Consider the following 18,642-nt stretch of genomic DNA (forward strand, 5'->3'; position numbering starts at 1 on the left):
GTTAAAGAAGGCGTTTTTCTATATAAAATAACATTTTTTATTTACAATTAATTGTAAGACAATTACATAGATTTTAAAAATAAATCATAAGTCTCTCTAGATGTTTTTGCTACATTTTGACAAAATTGGTCATCCGTGCCACCAATTAGAGCTATGAGTGAAACATACATCGGTTTAGTTGGATCGTATTGCGCTCTACCCAACTTTACCAAAAACTTATGCCTCTGCTCTAATCTACGTTTTCTGCATAACAAAACGTATGGTTGAGATGAAATAAATTCATGAGATAATTTCATCTCATTATGCGCATAATCAAATGTACTGATTATATTTTTTCTACCTGAAAATATAAAAGATAATTATAATTTTTAGTTATTCAGTAATCTATAGAGAAGATTTGATGAACGCATTTATACAAGGTATCCCAGTTTTTATTCACAGAATTTTACCAATAGATTTTATAAGTATAAATAACAAAAAATTTTATAAACATGAGCCTCATAAATGTTTATTAAGAAAGTTATAACAGAAATATAAAATAATAATAGACTAATGTTTTGTCAACATAGCATAAGAATTATTGCCGATAAATATTTGATTATGACACAATAACATATTTGGACTTCACTTTTTACTTAAAATGTTAACTTCACAGTTTTTTTAAATTTCCTACAAAATTTATGGATCTAATTGGATGATATGATTTAGTACGTTATATAGTACCAGTATGGTAATAACTAAATAACCATTATCTTCAAAATGGAAAAAAATTAATTGAGAAGAATTACTTCCTTAGCTTTAAAAATTACTAAATATCACACAAATGGATTTTTACTTATGGAAAATAGTAAAAGACAAAATTATCATCATTATCAGCAGGAATGGAAACAAAAGATTTATAACTGTATTAGATGCAATTATGGAAAATAAGCAATAAATTCATAATGCAACAAATTCTATTCTCCATTGACGTCAGTCTTGCGTTCATGATAATGAACATTTTGAAATGGAATTATAATTTGAATCGACAATCTATTCCTATGTGATATTGAGAAAGAAAACAATTCATTGTTATTCTATATTTTTGTTCTAACTTTTTAATAAAATATTTAAAAACTCATGTTTATATAACATTTTTGTTTTACTTCTACTGATAAATATCCCGATAAAATTTTGCTGAAAATAATTGGGACATATTGTATAAGTGGACATTAAAGACAATTCTTACATTTCATCCATATTTTAGGTTGATTTAATAGTATCGTTTTCATTTCGTATGGATTAAAACCCATTAGTTCTTTGACAACAAATGTATTTTCTCTTATGTGACTCATCTTATATGTTATCAGTTTCGAATTTTTAGTCGTCAATTTTCTTACTTGTTTCCCACTGAGACGAAAAGTCGTTTGAAAATATCCTAGCCTTGTATCTATAATCTTAGTGGAATAATTTAACCATTTAGGATTAGTGCAAATGATCTCTTTAATCATATTTATATCGAACTGATGAAATCTCAAATATCTTATTCTCGTATGTAAATCATCCATGTCCACTTTAAATAGATATGGATTTTTACTGAAGAATTTACCTAAGTATTCACCAGGTACACCGCAATCGTGTAAGAATCTTATATATGGAAATAGATCTTTTTCAAAATCTTTACTCAACAAAAATTCCATCAGTTCTGTATCAGTTTCATGTTTATATAATTTGACACCAAGCTTTATTAATCTTTGAATAGTTTCAGAACTGTTTGCAAATTTTGCTATATTAAAACTAGGAAGTTGATAACTTCCAATATGAGAAATGTCTTCGTTACACACGTCCAAAGCTTTAGGTAATTTGATATAATCTTCATAAATACTTAAATCATCTGAATTAGTTATTATTTTTTGAATCAAATCAGAACTGTTTGATTGAGTTTCTTGTAAATTTTGCATAGGTATAACTTCATTTTCTAAATTCCATGCTTTTTCAACATAACCTCTTTCCGCAAGTTTAGATTCAATCGATGAAGAATGTGCATTGGGATTAATTGAATTATTTACATTTTCTGTTTTTTTATGACTATCTACAATGTCACTACCTTGAGATGAAAATCGTTTTTTAAAAATATTCTTTATAACATTAATTTGTTTTGCATTGCTAAGGAGGCTGGCATAACACCGTGTAGACCACATTTTGATTATCATTCTTTATAGTTGTAAATTAAAAAATACCATTTATATTTGCATTTTAAATATTAATTTCAATACTTGCTTTAAAAATCACTCGAATACTATCCCGAGATTATTACATATTATTAAATATTACGTTTAGTAATATAACCTTTTGACAATTTTTTGAACTGTTTAGTGATTTGTAGTGCACAGTGATGAATCTAGTATTGTTATTTTTATACTGTTTTTACATCTATCTGTTTAAAATTATTGATCTTTTTTATGTTTAATCTATATATTCTAATATTTACTTATTTTTACTTTATTTATTAATAATTTTATTATTTTCTAGCGTTAATTTGAAAAAATATATTATTAAAAATGATAACGCTATTTTCTTTCCTGGTAGATAATGAATATAATTAATGTAATTGAGTGATGAAAAGAATTCATATTATGGAAAGTCACTTTTTATTTACTATTATTATTTTCTTATAATTATTTTAGTATTTGTTTGTATTCTAGTATATTTTTAAATTGCAAATTGTGAATGATAGCAATGAAAAATTCCTAGAATAATATTGTTAATAATCGGAAATGGAACTTGTATATAATTTTTGTATCCAATCTAACAAGTGGTTTTTACAATATACTTTTAATGAAACGTGAGTGTGTACTACGTATTTATGGTATTGGTATTTTATATTCACTTATTAATTATTACAATATTAAGAGTTTTTTTAACCACTTATGCTGGAAAGACGTGTATGGACATCAAAATATTTTTGTTACAAAGTTGCCAACAATGCACAATAACGACCAATCTGGAGACGTGCGCAATCTCCAAAAAAAAAAAAATTTATTTGTTATATTTTTTAACCCGTGGAATTTGTTTAGCGAGAACTATGTTGCAATTTTTATCATGCACACCTGTAAATTATTAGTTGAAATACATTTCAAGATATGAATATAAAGTCTGCTTGAGAGAGAGAGAGACGATAAGTATATGACGTCTCAGCCATATACGTCTCGCTAGTAACGTCAGAGAGCAGCACAAGCATCAGCATCTTTTTCTTTTATTTCGAGTTTCTTTGACAACTCGACTAAAAGGCGCGCTGAGCTGGTAAAGCGCGGCCAATTCAAATTAAAAAAAGTATACTTCATATATATATAAAATATAAAAAATATATATAAATACAGAAGTTCTAGTGTATGTATAAGTTCTATTAGATAAAATAATTATAAAATACTATTACTAAGCAAGTTATATATAAAATATATATTCTAAAGTTTATAGATCCCAAGATGTCGAAAACAAATTTTTAACTCTCAAAGGAAAGTATAGCTCAAAATAATGTAACGAAAGTCAAATCACCACCAAAAACTGGAAACATTTAAAGTTAGAGAATAGCTTGAGTTTGTTTTGGCCCCAAGGTCTCTCATTTGCTTTACCAGATATATATATATATATAAAACATGTTTACATTTAATAAGAACGAAAGAATGCCAGCTATTCTGAGGGAAGTTTTGGAGGGAATCAGCTATTAGATGGTTCGATTATGAACCATCATGATCAATGAATATTCAATATTACTATTTTTCGGAAAGCAGGTAGATAGATAGTTAAAATGTTACGAACATTATTTAATAATTTCAGCTATACCAATAATTATGTATAGACAAAAGTCTGCTCCTCTACAAAAGCTGTCTTTCATTTAAACAGTATATTGCTTTGAAAAGAAATAAGTTTGGTAATTCCTTCTTTGCGATTGTAAAACAGGATATATACAAGATATAATCATTTGTGGGGCTTGTTACTACTCAATGCCAATTATTGGAAAATCAGGGAATATTGTAATGTTTCTTTTGCAATCTTTCTGTTTATGTGGACAATTAGTTTTCCAGTTCCATGTTGTTAATCTTATTCCACAAAAACAGTATGAACGCTTGTGGCACCGTACAAGGGAAAAAGAAAGATATGGCTAAGATAACCAAAAATTGAGAAAAGGAGTAGTAATGTTACACTCATCAGGAAATCTATTGGCCGTGAAATAGTCTGATAAAAAAGAATTTCATATGCTTTCTACTATACATACTGCAGAATTTGTAGAAGTACCTAAAATGTCAAGAAAAAATGAATTTATTTGTAAGCCAAAATGTGTATTAAATTATAACTCTTCAATGAATATAATAGATAAATCTGATATGATGCTAATTACTATAGATGCAATTTGCAAAAGTTTAAAGTAGTATCGCAAATATTTTATCTATTTAATAGACATTTGCATGTGAAACACGTACTGCTTATATAAGTACATCACAAGAAACAAATTTCAATGGCGAAATTTTACTTTCATTTGATTAAGAAAATATTAAAAGAATACTACAAGGATCATAGATATCATCGATGTAGCAGATCAAGAAATAATAATCGCATAAGGCTCACAGGGAGATATTTTTCTTCGATATACTATTCCGGGAACAAAAATAAAAAATATAGATGCGTTGTATATGTAGCTGGTGATATGTGGCACGAATCCATGTATCAGTGTGAGTAATGTAAAGTGGGCCTGTGCGTTTTCCCTTGTTTCAAAAATTATCACACCAAGTTACATTATTACTTTTGTCATTTATTATATTACAATATTAGTTTTGTTATTTATTATGTTACATTATTAGTTTTATTATTTATTTAAATTTTGTGAATTGAAACAAATTATTTATATCAATGTTATTTATTTTATATAATTTCTGTGAAGAAATAGATAAGATTTTAAAACGTTAAACACCAAGCCTGTTTTGTCAATCTTTCCATCTGATCGGTGAAATAAGATTTCATCAAAAATGGCTTTCGGCCGAGAATTGATTTAGATTACGACAAAGCAGTATAAACATGAAATGTTTTTAAAAATGTTTTAGAAATGTTTTTTAAACAAGTTAAATGTCGCGTTAAATGGTAACCGTCGCTTTTAAGAGATTGGATTTTTTCTAATTCATAAATGTTCTTCAATTTGTAAGTTAATTATTTTATACTATAGATGATAATGAGATGCATTAAGGAAAATTTTGAATAAAATTTCTATATAAAAAAAATTTAATTACTCAAGAATAAAAATTCTTTTAATATAAAATTATGAATATTGTCTGCAATTTGTGACTATATAAATTCCACTTTTTTTCTAATAGATTGTGTAACGGATCTAGGATCATTGCACTGTGTGATACAAATTTATGATAAAAATTTAATCGCCTTCGGCTCGGGTGACAATATTCCGCGGGTCGGAATGCCATACTTTTCTCTCTAGGTGAGTAATATACTATTCCATAGGAATTGACATACATTTTTTCCTGTTTCTGGGATTGGAAAATTTTTGACAGCGGTTAAATAATCTTTCAGTGGCCTGACTGAATTGTTTTCTATTATGTGACTAAATATTTGACGTTGAGAATCTCGACGTCTTGATGATTCTTGACGAAGAGATCTTAAAGAAATAGGATACGAAGATCACGAATGGAGGGGTCGCGTTCAGGGACGGGAACAACGGGGAGATTTGGTATTTGTGGCAATGAAAGTTCATTGTCCTAATGCCAATTAATAATAATAATAATAATAATAATAATAATAATAATAATAATAATAATAATAATAATAATAATAATAATAATAATAAAATATTTGACGTAATTGTTTGTTAAAGTAGTTTTCGAATATTTTAGTCTAAAGCCTTCTGTTTTTATTGCTTCCAGTAGTCTTAATAAATGTAGTATATGTTCCTTAAAGGTTTTCAATAAAATTAAGATGTCGTTTATAAAATTTACTGCAAAACTGGAGAGTTTATATTTCCTTATAATGTCGCTTAATATTCTTTGGAAAATAGAAGTATCATTTTTTAGGAGCATTTCATATCCTTGTTTTTGTTCTTTGTTTTATAACAAAACAAGAAACAACATTAAAAGTCTTTATCTTACAATTAGCCTTTATTACTTTCCTTCAAATAAGTCTATCTTTCTTTATGGAAGCTTTTTCTCACACTACCTATTCTCCCACTCTTTCTTATCGTTTTATATACCTACCGATATTACTAGCTGTGATCTCTAGTGTTATATATAATATAAATACTAAATTAAATATATTAAAGAAAAGCACTCTAAAATCAACATGGTTTTCTTTATATATATAAATCTATTTAATATATTTGTGTATATTTGTGTAAATCTATCTAGTGTATTGATACGTACTTCTACGCGAATTGCGTGATCAAACCATATCAATTTGAGAATTACTTTGTTTTCCGACAAAAACGATTAGATTTTCGTCAGCTTCAGTCGTAAATATGGATATTTTTGTCAAGCAGGCTTTGTCTTCCTAGCTCAAACTGCAAAAGTTCTACGTGATGTTGTAGCAACAATTTCATAAAATCCATCTTTTGCACTAATCATTCTTTTAGATACACAGTCCGGAGACCTATTGTATCATAAAGAATTACGTGTTGAATAATTGTTTCATTCAGTGGAAAAACAAATAATACTATATCATCGATAACTATCAGTTTTACTGATATCGGTCAGAATAGATCACATGAAACACATCAGTCAGAAATGCTTACCCTTAATCCCTTGGCCTATAACCACGAGTCTGACTCGTAGTAAAGTATTTGTGTTATAAGCGAAAATCACGAGCCTGACTCGTGATGAGGAATTTGTGAATAAGATGCCGCGTATTATTATTAGAACCAGCGATTGGAGTTATTCCACATCAAGAATCTTTCCTTTGATTGTAAGTCAGTATTTTGTTTATTATTTTACAATTCCTTTTGTTGTACCGAAAGTACAACAATACATAATATAAGTACATGAACACATACACAATACACATTTTGCGCCAGTTCGGGTATACGGCTGAACAGCTGAATAGGCACGGCACGTGACTGACCTTCTTGTTTATTATGACACGCGAAATTAGTAGATACTGTATAGGCCAAGGGATTAAAAGCTTAATTAATACATTTCGAAAAATTAATCGCGGAAGAGAACCTACACATAGACGAATCGAAAGCTTTCATCGTAAGTTCGAGACTTACGAAACAAATGTGCGCGTACAAAGATTTACATAAGGAATTGATGGTAATTGATCCGAAGAATGGGAAATTTAGATTGATTTAAACGATTAAGATGATCTCTTAGATATATATTACGCGATTGGACTACAAATACAAGCGAAATAAGCATAGCCCCTTCTACCGACGATGTTATATACAGGTAATCCTCCTATAACGCGGTAGATAGGTTCTTAGAAAATTCCATGTTGTATGAAACCGTGTTGTAGGAGACTTAAAGCCAGTACAAAAAGGGGGCTTACGTTCCGAAAACTTATTAAAAACAATTTTGTATGATGCTTTCTGCCAATTTGAGATGCTTTTTCTCCTTTCAAAAGACGATCCAAGATTTGTATCTTTATTTCTAGTGAAATAAATTTCCTATTAAATGTTGTTTTTTTATCTTTATCGGACACGCCTTGGGATTGAAACTTAATATCTCAAAGACGACAAAATTATTCTTTAACACACCGTGGCTCGACGCAGCAGACTGCCAACCAGCAGCGTCACACTTTTATTTTCAGGCCACGGAGATGAAAAGAAATATTTTCCGCAACACTACTTCTATAGCCTCGCTTCTACAAAGGTTTTTGCAATTTTCTTATCGTGTTAGAGCGAAATCGTGTTATAGAATGCCGTGTTGTAGGAGGATTCCCAAAATTAATGAATCGTGTTATAGCGAAACCACGGTACCTATAAGATGTCGTGTTGTAGGAGTATTATCTGTACCCAGCCCACTTGGCTGGCATCGAATTACTGAAATTTGACGTGACTTCGAAAAATGGCTCTTGTATATAAGTATCTTAAAAACAATAATAGACTCGCGCGAGGATATATCGGGTATTCAAAAACTCGTATATTTCAAGTACTACTGCAAGGTACATCACGTCAATGTACGGCATGATTGCGAAAAACTACAAAATCACGTGGAACCTGTTCAAAGAGATTTATGATCGCAAAGGTTTGCTCATAACTGTATTAATAGAATGTCTCAATCTGTAAATTATTTTCATCTGCACATAGATAATTTGTTCAATCAGTCTCTTTATCTTCTGTCGAATATTGTCTAAAATTTCTGCAACTATTTTTATTTTTTTTTCATCTGACGGTAAACATTTCTTTGTTTTTTCCTATTGGAAGAAATAATTGTTATACAAAACAAATTATAAAATCATTTTTTTTCTTCATTAGTTAATTTAGTCAACTGTCATAATTACCAGCGCAAATAATTGTGACATAAAAAAAAATTATAAAATCACTTTTTTCCAGTTTTAGATATTATAATCTATTTTTATAATAACGATCATATACGTATATATAATTCATTTCACGGAAAATAATAATTAATATTGCATATAAGGATATAAAAGATTTAAATTTTAAGACAAGAAATTCATTGGAGTATTTTCCTTTTTCCGTTTATCGTGTACAGGAAGACGTTTAAGGCAAGAACAAGAATATTTTACTTGTAAATGGAATGGTGCCTATGTGTACTGGTTTCTTCCTCTACTAGTAGATCTTTCATTCTTTTTAATCAGGCATCAACTCTCTCTCTTTGGCAATGAACTTTCCTTGCATGCCGCTAGTGTATCCGCGACTACGATACTAGTAAGACACTACTCTGCTGTATTCTCATATTTTTCTTACGGAAATAGACAAATTTCAAATACCTAAGACTACTGTTGAGCAGATATATTTAAAAAAAAACAAAATATATTTTTTTACGAGAGGATGCTTCTGAGATGTGCCATCTTCGTCGGTCTTGTGTCCGTCGTAGCTACAATTATTTATTTAACACCAATACCAGGTAAGTTTATTAAAATATTAAGCTTTGTTTCTTTTTATATATTTTTTTTTCCTTCCTGTAATTTCATTATAAGTAAATGTTAATGGTAAGTTAAAAAGTAATAAAAAATAGCAAATTTTTCTATAAATGAAAAACAGCGTTAAAAATACTTGTAGTATAATAAACTTAAGTATTATACTTTATGTATATAGTATATCTCGTTTGAGTATAATTTTGTATAATTTTTTATCGTCGAAAGAAACTTCTGTTATATGTGTAAAGGATAGAAATATATTTTTATAAATATTATTTTTTTTAAAAGTATGAAATTTCAACAAAATTTGTTTACTTAAAATTTGTTTTCTAAAACAAATTCATATGAAAAATTTTGTCATACATGTATGAGAGTATATATACAGTAATATTTTATTTAAATATTTTTTGTGAATATGAGATAAAAAAAACTTGCTTCATATAAAACTTTTTTTGAAGAGACATAGATATGAGAGATTATACAATATGTGCAATATCATTTTAATAATCGTCATAAACGTTTTATACGATGAATGATCATTAGGTGAATGACCTGAGAGCTTATACTATATCCATATTGCAAAGAGCCTATCATACATACTGTAATACGTCCATGGTCAAGGATGTAAACTGAGTGAACGTTGTGATGTCTTTTTTCACTCGATTAAGACCGATTGTAAATTACTCTAACGGTTTACTCGCTTGAAATGATATATATATACGACTATATAAATCTAGAAAGAGATATAAATCATATTATAGTATTTTAAAGAGTAGTAATAATTATCTAACAAAAAATAATTTTATTAGAAACGCAAATTTCACAAATGTTTCTATATATTAATATTTTTTATCAGTTATAAGACAAAAATACGCTTATTTGAATCTAATAATTATTAATTATTTATTATTTAAAATTATACTTATAATAATAATTTCATACAAAATTTACAAAATTTCGTTAATTCATATATGTTCGTTTTTGAGGATCAGTATAAAATAATCAAATAACTTTATAAATAATATTTTATAATTTATTATTAAAAATTATATTAAATATTTCGTGCAAACTTTTTACTAAAATTTAAAAAATCACTTTTATTTATATGTTTGCTCCAATCTGATTTCTAATAATTAACGTACAATAATCTAATAACTTATAGGTAATATTTTTTAAATTAATATTATAAATTATATTTACAATAAATTTCGTACAAAATTTTTCATACAGATTTTTAAAATTCACATTACTTTATGTACATTCGTTTCAAACTGATTTTTAATAATAAATATAAAATAATTAAATAATTCTTAAATTAATATTGAAAAAAAACTATACTTGTATAAACTTTATATTCGGATGTTTACAATTGCGTTAATTTATAATATGTTTATTTTTTTCAATCCGATTACTAGAAATAAATATTACATGATAATTGTTAAAAATTATACTTCATTTCGTGTGTGTGTATTCAATTTTTATTAGAATGGTTAAATTCTTACTAATTTAAAGTATAAAATAAAAATAAGTCACATATTTAAAAGCTAGTATTTATAAAACTTGAAAGTTATTCAGTGAAAGTGTGAGTATCTGCAAAAGTGAAATATCAAAATTTCCTTTCCCTTTTGAAGAGAGTAATTCGTTATTGTTTCCGCTATGTTGTTAAAACAACGGTGTTATGAGATTTAATGGAGGCATTTTCTAAAGGATTAATGACCGACAAAATATATCTATCATCGTTGTCACTTTAATAGGATGCCCAACACTTTCGAGTTTATATATTTGTTTTTCTCCTGATGATGTACTTACTTTTGACAAATCTTATGCAATTTGTTATTCTCTTTCTTTTACCAGAAAAATAATGGCTGAAATCTCTTCCTTGTAGAAATTAATATTTTTATATTTCTTCAAATCAACGAATCGTCGGCGTTAAAAGCAACCAGCAAATTTATTACAGGAAGAGTTAATTCTTTGCAAAGAAATTGGGTGTAATAGCGAATAACGAAAAAAAAAGTTTTATCTTTCTCTTATTATTCTCGTAAGAGATCTTAGATTTTTATATTGGTAAGAAGTGTTCGAAGTGAAAGAACGAATAAAAAAGTACCAGTGGGACATTAAATTGAATCTTTATGTCGTAAAACAAAATTACTTGGAATACTTTTAAACGTGAAGGCGTGTGTTTGCGTATCTGTGATGTAAAAAACACTTTCCTTGCCAATTTCTTTTATTACACTTTTGATATCAGGAAATTTGATATGTCTAATATCGAATGTATTAAAATATCCAACTTGAAGATTATATTCCGGAAATATAAACCATGGTGTTCTTGTCTTGAATCATTGAAATACATTCGAAATACAATATTTTATATATCGTCAATGTTCGATTAAAAGTCACTTACTAATATTTATGCTAATCTGAGTTATTGTTCGTCAAACAAATTTTCAACAGGAAAAATCAGGTTTCGGATAAGCCTTTTTTTTCAATGCTTTCTACAACGCTTTCTCTCTGTAACAGAGTAGATAGTGAACTTTGTCTTGTTTTTTTTTTAATTGTTTATAAAATTTTAAGTTACGTAAACTACGTGTTACGTAAATTATTTTCGGCCAAAATGGTAGGTAAGGACTTTTTTCTGAACAAAAATGATATGTTTATTATATAAATTATACTAATGTTTGTTATAATATTTTTATACATTACATAAATATAATAAGTGTAGGTATTATTGTTGATTATTACTACAGTTAAAATTAAAAGTTGAATAACATAATGAAATATAATTATTTCTTGCTTAAAAACTATCAAGGATATTACCTGTAAGCAAGTTTGATAACTCTATTAACTATACGTATGATTTAAACTTTATGACAACGTTCAATTTTTTAACTCGTTATCTAGATGTTAATCACTATATTTATGAAATATAATTTTTCATAACAAAATTGCAGAGTTTTCTCGGTATTATAGTTTATTAGAATAACTCTTGAAACAAGTATCACTATAATTCTATTATTAAGTAAGTATGTTAAAATTACAGTCTTTTAATTCGCATTCTAAATGCTCCAATTGAGAAGATTTTATATTATAATTGTAATTTTTGTTCATATTAATAATAGCTTTCGATTCTAATATCTTTCTTAATGTTTCGATTTCTACAAAGTTCCATGATTCCTTATATTATATATAGGATTTTTTATACATATTTGCATATTAAAATATACAGGTTATCCCAATTATTTTCAACAACATTTTACCGAAATACTTATCAATAAAAATAAAACAAAAATGTTATATAAACATGAGTTTTTAAATATTTTATTAAAAAGTTAGAACAAAAGTATAAAATTACAATGAATTGTTTTCTTTTTAAATATTGCATAAGAGTAAATTGTCGATTCAAATTAAAATTCGAATGTATTATTCATGTTCCATAATTGTACCTAATACGTTAAAAATCCTTTGCTTCCATTCCTGACGCTTATTAATTAACGATGAAAATTTTGTTCTTTTAAAAAATTTGTGTAATATTTAGTAATTTTTAAGGTCAAGGAATTGATTTTCCTTGATTTATTTTGTTCCATTTTGAAGAATCTTGAATGGTTATTTAGTTATTACCATACTAATAAAATATAATGTACTAAATAACAATCAAATTAGATCCATTGTAGGAAATTGTAAAAAAACTGTGAAGTTAACGTTTCAAGTAATAAGTAAAGTCCAAATATATTATTGTCACACAATCAAATAATATCAGTAATGATTCTTATGATACGTTGACGAAACATCAATCCTATTTTGACCAAGTATATTTCGTTGAATAATTAAAATAACTTTTATTTAATCGTAAAATTGGTCCCAAGCGTCCTTTTTCGACCTGCCGACTTTTGTCAGCCCCAGTAACATTCCTTCGAATTTTCTTACCCATGTTTTGGTTTGTTGAATAAATAACCTGTTCTTTTATATCCCTTAGCCCTATTGACACCAATACGGACCACTTTACTAGGGTTTGTTTTACAAAAAGAGGTTTCCTTTCCTAAACAACATATTTAAATCTAAATATGACTCGGGTGATAGCCTAAGCATCGAATTCTTTAGATAGTTTCATAATTCTCCTTTATGTTTTATTCTCGGCCTCCCATGAACCGACAGTATAAACACAATAAATCCATTATTTTGTATTCTTACTATTCATTAATAATTAGGCATTTAAAATCTCACGTTTTTATAACATTTTTTCCTATTTTTAATAATATTAATAATAATTATTATTAATAAATATTAATATTATAATATTTTATATTTGTTATTATTAATAAAATTTTGCGAAAACAAAACTTGGACACTCTGTATATATTTTATATAGGATGTGCTAGCTAATTTTATTGCAAATATACATATGCAAGTGTATCATTATCTTCGAAAATGCTCATATAATGAAGCATTGCATTTTCGACTAAAATAGGATTATAAATAATTAAATCTGTTCTGAAACATTCGTCTTTTCTCTATAACATTTTTTTTAAACTTTAATTAAAGTAACGATATGGTTTTTTTACAAATAAACAATGAAATATTTTTGCAAAATATTTTGCAAATTAATAATTTGTCGATATTATACTATTCTTAGGTAACCATTTGAGTATCAAAGAATTTTCTCATTGTGTTTTCTCACAATGTTTCTCACAAATTTGGGCGTTTCTAACCATAAGAGTTATATGACAGGAGCGTACCAAAAATAGGTTGCCAAAAGTAAACCCAATATTTTGTTCTTTGCTCTTTCTTCCTTCTTTTTTCAAATAATTCCTAATTAACTTCATTACCTATTACTGTTTATAATATTAAATAATAATATATATACTTCAATTTATAACCTATTTAATCAAACTTTTTACTTATTATTCGTTATAACCTCAAATAATAACACATGGTCGGCTTTATTGGTATACGATCCTGGTTTCTGAAAGTAAGGACAGGAAAGAGAACACACGACCAAATAAACACCTTATCGTTACCTTGTACAACTTCGAAATCTAATTTGATTGGCCTCGCTACTGCTTACACCAAGATTTCTGATGAAATTAAGTAGCAAAGAGTTAATTAAAACGATATAAGAAATTAATTAACTCAAATAAAAATTATATAAGATTTCATTTAAAAGAATATCGATGATTTTGAAATCTTGTGAAAGAATGACCTTGAGAAAATATTCTTTTCATTGTCAAATGTATTTCTTGAAATGACGTAACTTTGACCTAATTGTAAATGTAACATATTCGAGAAACATTAAACATTAAACATGAGAAACATTCTTAATTCTTTAAGATATTCTTAGGTATTTTAAAAAATTAAGAGAATATCTGAGAAATTGAAACTCTATTTATTATTAAGCTCTATTGTTAAGTATTGACAAATCCGGAAATTGTAAAATGCTAATACTTATTTATTTTAAGTATTACTATTTATCTTATATATGCTTTATCTTATTTATATGTGTTACTGGCAATGTATGAAAGGCATTGCATAGAATTACTAGGAAATGTATATAATATTTGTATTTTTGAACAAAATATAAAATGATTAATATTTCACTCATTACCTAGGAATTCTATATAATGTCAAAAGACAAACCGGCAAAACATAAAATATTCCCGTTAATGATGTTTCTAATGTCACGTGACTTTCTATGTTTTCCTCAATCGAAAAATTTCTCATTTGCATTTCAGTCTTAATTCGAAAGTGATGAAATACGCAACTTTGAATTTGTTCAATAAAGACTGTTAAGTCTTGGGAGTCTTAAGAAATTGTTAGGTCTTAGAAAACAAGTTTTAGTTATGATGCAATATAGGTAAAGGGATAACTACCTGTGGAGAAGGGGAGTCTCTTTCTATTTCTATAAGATTTATATTTCATTTTGTATTTCTTTCTTCTTCATATATATATAGCCTTTTATATCGACGGTCTAGCTACTTTGGATGATTAATTTCTGCCAATAACTAAAGTCAAGCAACGTGGGCACGGTAGTAACATCCATAAGTAGCACAACCAAAAAAAAGAAAAAAAAAAGACAAAAACCATTGTGCCGTTAACTACAAAAAGATTGTAAAAAGACGCGATGTCTTTTGTAGAATTATTGAATGGATTTGAATAAGTATGAAAAAGAGAGTATTTGTAGAGAAGAAGAAGTGACTCGACACGTAAAATGAAGAGTTCCAAGACACAATAAAAGTCTTTCACATGACTCTCTTTTAATACTTTGTCTAAATATCATTTGTCATTCTACATAATGCTTGCTTTTCATATATTGGGAATAACTATATAATGCCTAGGGAAAGTATATATATATTGGATGTTTAAAAACAAACATTTAATATTTATATGGTATATATGATACACTGAAAAAGTTTTTTAGTAAACTCAGGTCAAAAATTCAACCGTTTCTGAAATATAAGCATTTTTGTTTGCTAGTATCATAATTGACTTACTTGCTTCTATCGCATGCGATTTTAATTTTAGTATTTTTAAACCGCGTTTTGAATGTTCTTATTTAAGTACTGATGATAGATTTCATTGAGAATCAGTCAGTTGTGGATCGGTGATGGTAGATATTGCACAGTTACAAAGTATCATGAAAATGTCAGCGAAAGAAATGTGCAATTTTCCAAGGAGTTCCTGATTCTGTAAAAAGAAGATGCCAAGAGTGTTTAAAAATTGGTGGTGGACAAGTGGAAAATCATCTTTAACACGTTGAGCGCCACGCCCATTTTTAAGGAAGTCCCTGTCAGGCCACGTGCACCGCTTAGATGTATCATGTTATACGCTGTCAGCCACCGATGGCTGACGTGGCCTAAACAGAAAGTTTAGTGTCAGCCACAAATGGCTGACGTGGCGCTCAACGTGTTAAACATCGAAAATTTAGTAACATTATATATATTAAATGGTTTTTTTAAACACCCTGTTTATGATTTGTGTATAATAACTATTCTAATATAACTAGAGTGCACACACACACACTAGTGTATTATAATAATTGTTAATTAATCGATGGAAATGACATGTGCAACATTCCAAAATTCATAGAAACAACATTTTATGAAAAAACTTTAATAGAGGACAATGTACCATTTTAACGAGAAATTTTGAAGAGGACGGCGCATCGAACATATTCTCCGTGTTTTTAAATAACAATATATGTACATTTCCTTTAATTAATTAATAAACAATTAAGGTATATTGCATACTCTACAAGGTGATTCTTGGAACGGATGCGGGTAATAACTTTTTTTTAAGTAACAATAGAAAAAAATCATAAAGGAAAAAGTTATATGGTACAACAAATGTCAACTTTCTATGACCTTACTTTTTTTGAAAATGCATCGATGCACCCGCTAGATACAGTTGCACTTTTTTTCTTAAATGTAACTATATATTTTTTTTATGCTATTCGACTCCTGTTTTTATTCTGCGTTAAAAAGTATTAAGTAAAGGTCATCGAAATGTCAATAGTTTACGAGATATTTGAAGTTATATAAGGAGCGTATAACAATGTATTGTTCCAATATCAATTCAAATCAATTAAGGGGGTCATCCCATGTGATGGGCTCAAAAAATCGATTTTTTTTTTTCATAAATTGCTTTTTTAACATGTCTAGAATACGGTAGTAAAGTGATTTTTGAAAATTCGAAGTCGTTTTAAAGATACGGCATTTAGAAGAAGCAGCTGTTCGGAGCGCTAAGTTGGCAATCAGTGTCTATACATATACTCTATACATATACTATATACTATATACATATATACGTTTATACAAGTTTAAACAAGTTTCTGCAGCTATAAAAAGGAATTTCTATGGACACTAAATATTTTAACGAACTTAATTTAGTCTTGGTTTAGCTTCGAAGAGCGCAACAACCTAAATAAATTATTTATTTTCATCACGAGTGGTCGGAAAGGAAGTACGACTGTAAATGCTCATCCTGGTCGTAGTAAAAGAAGAAAGTTTAGTGCAAACCGTTTTTTGGGCAACGTATTATCACAAATGTTCTTCAGATGAAAACCCTTAACATCAGTTTTGTCCAGAAGGCAAAGACAGTTGGTGTAAATGGCGCAAGGCAGAAGCTAAGAGTGAGCTCGACCAATTTCATCACGATAAACCACCTCTATTACCACAAATACAAGCAGTTATCAAACCTATTTTCGAAGATTTGTCAAAAGATGAATTAATAATTCGTTGTTTAGAAGCAGAGTCACAAAACAATAACGAATCTTTGAATTCGTTGATTTGGACTTTTGCTCCTAAGCATCTTCATTCTGGCCCCAAGATTGTTGAAATTGCTAGCTTCTTATCAGTTATCATCTTTAATGAAGGTTTTGAAGGTGTTTTAAAAGTAATGTCGGTTATGGGATGCCCCATTGGCCGCGAAGCCCATACGTATATTGAGAAACATGATGGAAAGCGAATCTCACGTTCTGAGCGACGCGTAAGTGATGTCGTTAAACAAGCCAGGATTGACTCAAGAGCTGAACAATCTGTTTTAAAAGAGTTTCAAGAGGAAGAGGAAGGAATACTCTATGGACCAGGCATCGCCGATTGAGGGTAAGTTGAGATTTTCATAGTTTTAAATGGACTTGAAACTTTAAACGCGTTTTTCTCAAACTGTGTTTTTCAAACTTTCCTCCATCGTATCTCAAAAACGGCTTGACCGAATAACTTGAAATTTATAGAGCACACTCAACACATGTAAACGCATAGAATGAACTATTATCAATCGAAAATTTCCAAAATTTCGATTTTTTTATAGCAAAAAACAAAAAAAAACGCAAAATTCGCAACTTTTATTTCAAATGTCTACCAAAAGTCCAATTTTTTGTTTATTCATTTTATAATAGTCCATTCCGTGCATTTAGGCTTACAGATTAGAACGCCGTTTTTTTTTTCGTTTCAGATAAGCCAATCAGCCGGAATCGTGGAGGAAGTGCCAGCTCATTTTTTCGAGGCGGGGGTGTTCAGAATGCTGTAACTCAAGTTCTACACAATATTCTTAGATTTAAACTTATATTTATACTGTCGAAATATATGTTAATAAATGATAATAAACTTAAAGCTCTATCCATTTACTGGTCGTAGAAAAAAAATCCTAAAAAATCCCTAAAAAACAGGTCGTCACATGGGATGACCCCCTTAAAAATGTAAAAAAGCGCAATAGAATGTGCGCATCTAATTGTTTAGAATGAAATAGAGAAAACTTTCGAACATTTATTGTAATAAAATACATTACTGATATAAAACTTCAAATATCTCGTAAACTATTGACATTTCGATGACCTTTACTTTATACTTTTTTACGCAGAATAAAAAAAAGAATCGAATAGTGTAAATAAAATATAAAGTTACATTAAAAAAAAAAGTGCATCTGCATCTAACGGGTGCATCTATGCATTTTCAAATGAAGTAATGTTATAGAAAGTTGACATTTGTTGTGCCATATAACTTTCTCCTTTATGATTTTTTTCTATTGTTACTTAAAAAAAGTTATTACCCGCCTCCGCTCTAAGAATAATTCTGTATATTA

General features: G+C 28.2%; 2 protein-coding genes and 1 long non-coding RNA gene across 4 annotated transcripts in view; 2 read left to right on the forward strand and 1 right to left on the reverse strand.

The window, feature by feature from the left end:
* Nucleotides 1-13: 13 nt before the first annotated feature.
* mTerf3 (mitochondrial transcription termination factor 3) lies at nucleotides 14-2,849 on the reverse strand. The gene is made up of 2 exons (XM_015333677.2): nucleotides 1,229-2,849; nucleotides 14-340 (listed from the first exon to the last, which is right to left on the reverse strand). Exons 1-2 carry the CDS (start codon nucleotides 2,190-2,192, stop codon nucleotides 63-65), a joined length of 1,242 nt encoding a protein of 413 aa, XP_015189163.2. The 5' UTR covers nucleotides 2,193-2,849; the 3' UTR covers nucleotides 14-62.
* Nucleotides 2,850-2,889: 40 nt separating this feature from the next.
* Nucleotides 2,890-7,715, forward strand: LOC149031435 (uncharacterized). 2 transcript variants are annotated; one of them, XR_016177826.1, is made up of 4 exons: nucleotides 2,890-3,369; nucleotides 3,450-4,709; nucleotides 5,346-5,464; nucleotides 5,557-7,715. It is a non-coding gene; the product is annotated as an uncharacterized LOC149031435 (long non-coding RNA). The 2 variants fall into 2 exon arrangements; XR_016177827.1 differs by having other exon boundaries at nucleotides 3,450-4,305.
* A 1,113-nt stretch (nucleotides 7,716-8,828) lies between these two features.
* LOC107073174 (multicopper oxidase 3) overlaps nucleotides 8,829-18,642 on the forward strand; it is a 45,318-nt gene continuing 35,504 nt past the window's right edge. Inside the window, exon 1 of the mRNA XM_015333689.2 lies at nucleotides 8,829-9,062. Coding sequence (XP_015189175.2) covers nucleotides 8,987-9,062 — 76 coding nt within the window. The 5' untranslated portion in view covers nucleotides 8,829-8,986. The remainder of the gene's footprint in view (nucleotides 9,063-18,642) is intronic.

Source organism: Polistes dominula, unplaced genomic scaffold (genome assembly GCF_049000335.1).
Source record: "Polistes dominula isolate Pdom_NZ unplaced genomic scaffold, Pdom_raw_medaka contig_21, whole genome shotgun sequence".
NCBI lineage: Eukaryota > Metazoa > Arthropoda > Insecta > Hymenoptera > Vespidae > Polistes > Polistes dominula.

What these genes read in the sequence shown, in the direction of transcription:
- mTerf3 (XM_015333677.2), bottom strand. Translation starts at nt 2,192, where the DNA reads ATGATAATCAAAATGTGGTCTACACGGTGTTATGCCAGCCTCCTTAGC. An exon ending in ACCTAAAATATGGATGAAAT is followed by an intron (nt 341 to 1,228) that starts GTAAGAATTGTC and finishes TTATATTTTCAG; the next exon opens with GTAGAAAAAATATAATCAGT.